Source organism: Microtus oregoni, unplaced genomic scaffold, assembly GCF_018167655.1.
Source record: "Microtus oregoni isolate MIOR12 unplaced genomic scaffold, Mior012 000046F_ref0000063, whole genome shotgun sequence".
In the NCBI taxonomy this organism is placed as follows: Eukaryota; Metazoa; Chordata; class Mammalia; order Rodentia; family Cricetidae; genus Microtus; species Microtus oregoni.
Window position 1 is genome coordinate 4,594,866 of NW_024543220.1, and position 4,131 is coordinate 4,598,996.

General features: G+C 39.7%; 1 protein-coding gene across 1 annotated transcript; it reads left to right on the forward strand.

The window, feature by feature from the left end:
• The first annotated feature begins 893 nt into the window (after window positions 1–893).
• Window positions 894–1,841, forward strand: LOC121435681 (olfactory receptor 2A1/2A42). Its single transcript, XM_041635147.1, has one exon. It carries the CDS (start codon window positions 894–896, stop codon window positions 1,839–1,841), a length of 948 nt encoding a protein of 315 aa, XP_041491081.1.
• Window positions 1,842–4,131: the final 2,290 nt, after the last annotated feature.

A 4,131-nucleotide genomic window follows, 5' to 3' on the forward strand; every position in this document is an offset into this window, starting at 1 on the left:
TTTATATAACAATAGAATGTACGTTTTAGACAAATAAAAACAGGCATATATAATTTCATATAGGACTATAGTTAGATTTTATTTCTCCTACCAACTTACTCCACACTAACATTGCAAGGGTGTGCATGAGCTAAACCTCAGCTTCTGCTCCTGAAGGCATCCAATTATCCTTGCCCATCAAAAACAGCCTCTATACTCCAGTTACAATTTAAATTTTGTAAATATTTAAATATTTGTAACAACAATCTGATTTCTACCAATGCAACCTACAGTTTCTATTTTTCCTGACACTATCCTTCTAAAAGTTCCAGTACCCTTTTATATAGCAAGGTGGCACACATGAGACTCTGAAGATCTCTATTTCATGTTTTATGTTTGTACATAAAAGTTTGGTAGGTTTTATAGAGAGTTTTGGGTTTTAGTTTGTGTTTTGGTTTTGGGTTCTTTGTTTGTTTGGTTTTGGGTTTTTCAAGACAGTTTCTCTGCATTACAGCTCTGGCTATCCTGGAACTCACTTTGTAGACCAGGCTGCCCTCAAACTCACAGAGATCCTCCTGCCTCTGCCTCCTGAGTGCTGGGATTAAAGGCCTGGGCCAGCATTGCATAGTCGGTTTGGTAGTTCTTAATGACATCAGTGCCAATGGTTCCAGGCCAGTAACTCCTGACTTATTTCCCTTCTAAAAATTGAACAACAACAGAGAAACTTGAGCAGATGGACATACAATTTAACTGTTTGTTAAGTAATATTTTATTAATTAGTTTACTTGAATACGTTTCTAAGAGTATATTTTAAAAGTATTCTACACCAAAAATACTGATGAAATTAAAAAATAAAACAGATGTTTTAATATGATTGTATCTCATAGTACTCTCGATCCCTCCTTCATAGAGAAATGGAAGAAAATCAGACAATGGTCACAGAGTTCATCCTGCTCGGATTCTGTCTTGGTCCAAGAATTCATGTAGTCCTTTTTCTACTTTTCTCTATCTTCTATATGGTCACCCTGTTGGGGAATGGGACCATCCTTGGAATAATTTGCCTGAACTCCAGACTCCATACTCCTATGTACTTCTTCCTTTCCCACCTGGCCATTGTCGATATGGCCTATGCCTGCAACACAGTGCCCCAGACACTGGTGAACCTCTTGGATGAGATGAAGCCCATATCCTTTGTTGGATGCATAACACAGACCTTTCTCTTCTTGGCTTTTGCACACACAGAATGTCTTCTCCTTGTGATTATGTCCTATGACAGGTTTGTGGCCATCTGTCATCCCCTACACTATACTGTCATCATGAGTTGGAGAGTATGTACTATCCTGGCTGCTGCCTCCTGGATATTAAGCTTCCTTCTGGCTCTGGTCCATTTAGTCCTCATCCTGAGACTGCCCTTCTGTGGACCCCATGAAATCAATCACTTCTTCTGTGAAATCCTGTCTGTCCTCAAGCTGGCCTGTGCTGACACAACACTAAATCAAGTCGTCATCTTTGCAGCCTGTGTATTCATACTGGTGGGACCCCTGTGTTTTGTATTAGTCTCCTACACACGCATACTGTTAGCCATCCTGAAGATCCAGTCAGGGGAGGGCCGCAGAAAGGCCTTCTCCACCTGCTCCTCCCACCTCTGTGTAGTTGGGCTCTTCTTTGGCAGTGCCATCATCATGTACATGGCCCCCAAATCTCAGCACCCCGAGGAGCAACAGAAGATTCTTTTCCTGTTTTACAGTTTTTTCAATCCCATGCTGAACCCCCTCATCTACAGCCTGAGGAATGCTCAGGTCAAGGGTGCTCTCAGGGGGACACTGTGCAAAGAAAATCACACCCATTCGTGTTATGTTTGAACTAAAGCCTCGGTAGTTTCCTCTAATCTTGGTTCCCAATTATTTCCTAAATCCAGAAAAGCTCACTATTGCCTTTTTATCTGTGTCTAGTAATACAAGACCACACACTGTCTCTTAATTTGAGGAAAAAATACTACATTTGGTGCATTTGTTGACTTTTTATGAAATGAGGTTTTATCAGATATATTTATTTTTATTTTTAGTTTAATTTATTGACTATAAAATTAAACAATATTTTGTTTTCTGGATCTCCAAAATAGAACAAATTCTATCAGAATTCTAATTACATAGCCTCACAAATTATGCATGCCATAATATCCTGAAGAAAACAAGGTACATTCAATACCAGTGATCCCAAAGTCCCATGTAGAACTCCTACAGTTATACTTACCATGTCCAAGAATTACTTAGAAGTTTCTTCAAAACCCACAGATACTGAAAGAGCTTTAACACTGTTTATAGATTTGGTAATCCAGGTTCATCAAAAATTAATAAAGGGGCAAACATGAGCATTGTCTGAATAAGCTGAACATGGAAACCAGATTAAAAACAAGTAGTTTGAGGACTCTATAAAATAATGACCTGTGATTTATACATGTGCACAGACTCTCTCCATAAGTATCTTCCCAGTATCTATCCATCAACGTTTCTACAGTCCAGATGCATGTCACTGCCCTCCTATGGAACTTCTCAGCTTTGGTAGTAAGCTTTACAAGGTGGTGCCAGAATCTATCTGGCTCTGCACCTTGGTAGTGGGTTTAGCTTTGCTGATTTGACCTATTTAACCAACGCCTGGAGACTAGAGATCTGTCCCCAGAAATTTCAAATGTATTCTCAATGAGTCACCTCTATTCTCCTGTCTTGAAACAAGATAGACACTTGTGTCCAGAGTCTTTCCCTATGTCACCATGTTGGCAAATGTCTGATGTGTTCAAAAAAAAAGACTGTGTGCTCTTTATTCAATGGTTAATCAATACTTCCCCCACTCTTAATATAGGTGTATAAATGAAGACACACAAGGTTAGTCACTTACTAAATGTAAAACACTACACATTGATAGAACTTCACAGACATCATTTCATTTGGGCACCATAAAAATCCCACAAAGAAGGTTCTGTCATCATTTATTTTTTCTTGGATGTAGCAGCACAGTCTTACTGCCAGATCCTCTCTACTTAACCACACATCTAGCAGTACCAGCGCTGTCAGACATACCAGGCTAGATATCCAAAGATAGGATACTGAGTAAAGGTGGATTCTTCACAGCTGAACAGTTTTCATGATGAGCTTGCCTGAACTCCAAAGTCTAATGGGCTGGGGTCAGGCATGAGGGGCTGATTGTTCTTCATAATAACACTGGTAGTCAAAGAATGATGAAACTTTTAGAGAAACACAGAACACAAAGTTGATAATGTAGGTGTTTCCCATTGAGCCTGGAGATTTATCCAGCCAAAGCATGGCAGGCAGTACTTAGACAGCTTCCTCTGAATTAGTCACATTCCATTTTAGATTTGTTCATTCTTTGAAAACATTCTTATGGAGAAAATATTACTGATTAATCACACCTTCCAAAGGAGTTGCAAAGGAATTGCAAAACTATCGGGAAAGAAATTGGTTATTTTAAAATTACCAATTATTAAAATTAGTTATGATGTGTGTTACTCTTAGTCTGGTGAAAAGTGGAAGTTACAAGTCTTACAAATGAAGTGCCCGCAGTTACAAGACCCTGTATTATGAAATACCATGAATAATGTTGAGATATTGGTTCTCCTATCTCAAAAGGATAGAATGTAGTCTGTGGTGCTTTGAAAGAAAATATCCCCCAAAGGAGTGGCACTACTAAGAGATGTGGCTTTGTTGGAGTAGGTGTGGCCTTGTTGGAAGAAGTGTGTCACTCTGTGGGTGGGCTTTGAGGTCTCCTTTGTTCAATTTATGCCCAGTGTGGGAGACAGTTCAGTTCCTGTTGCCTGAAAATCAAGATGTTGAGCTCTCAGATCCTTTCCCAGCACCATGTGTGCCTGCACACTGCTATGTCCTTCTGTGATGATAATGAACTAAAACTCTGAAACTATAAAGCTGTGGGAGCCCACAAAAGTGTTTTTCACCTTGAACAATGGTCAGAGAATTCAGGTCCATTCTTGCTCCTTTAAGGTTAATGACAAGAGGTTTGACTTAAAATGTGGCTATTAACAAGATACCTTGACCTAGGGCGTGGCTTGCTTGGTTCTTTGGGTATTAAGATGGCCCACAGAGGTCAACAAAGGTCCACCAAAGGTCAGAGAATTCAGGC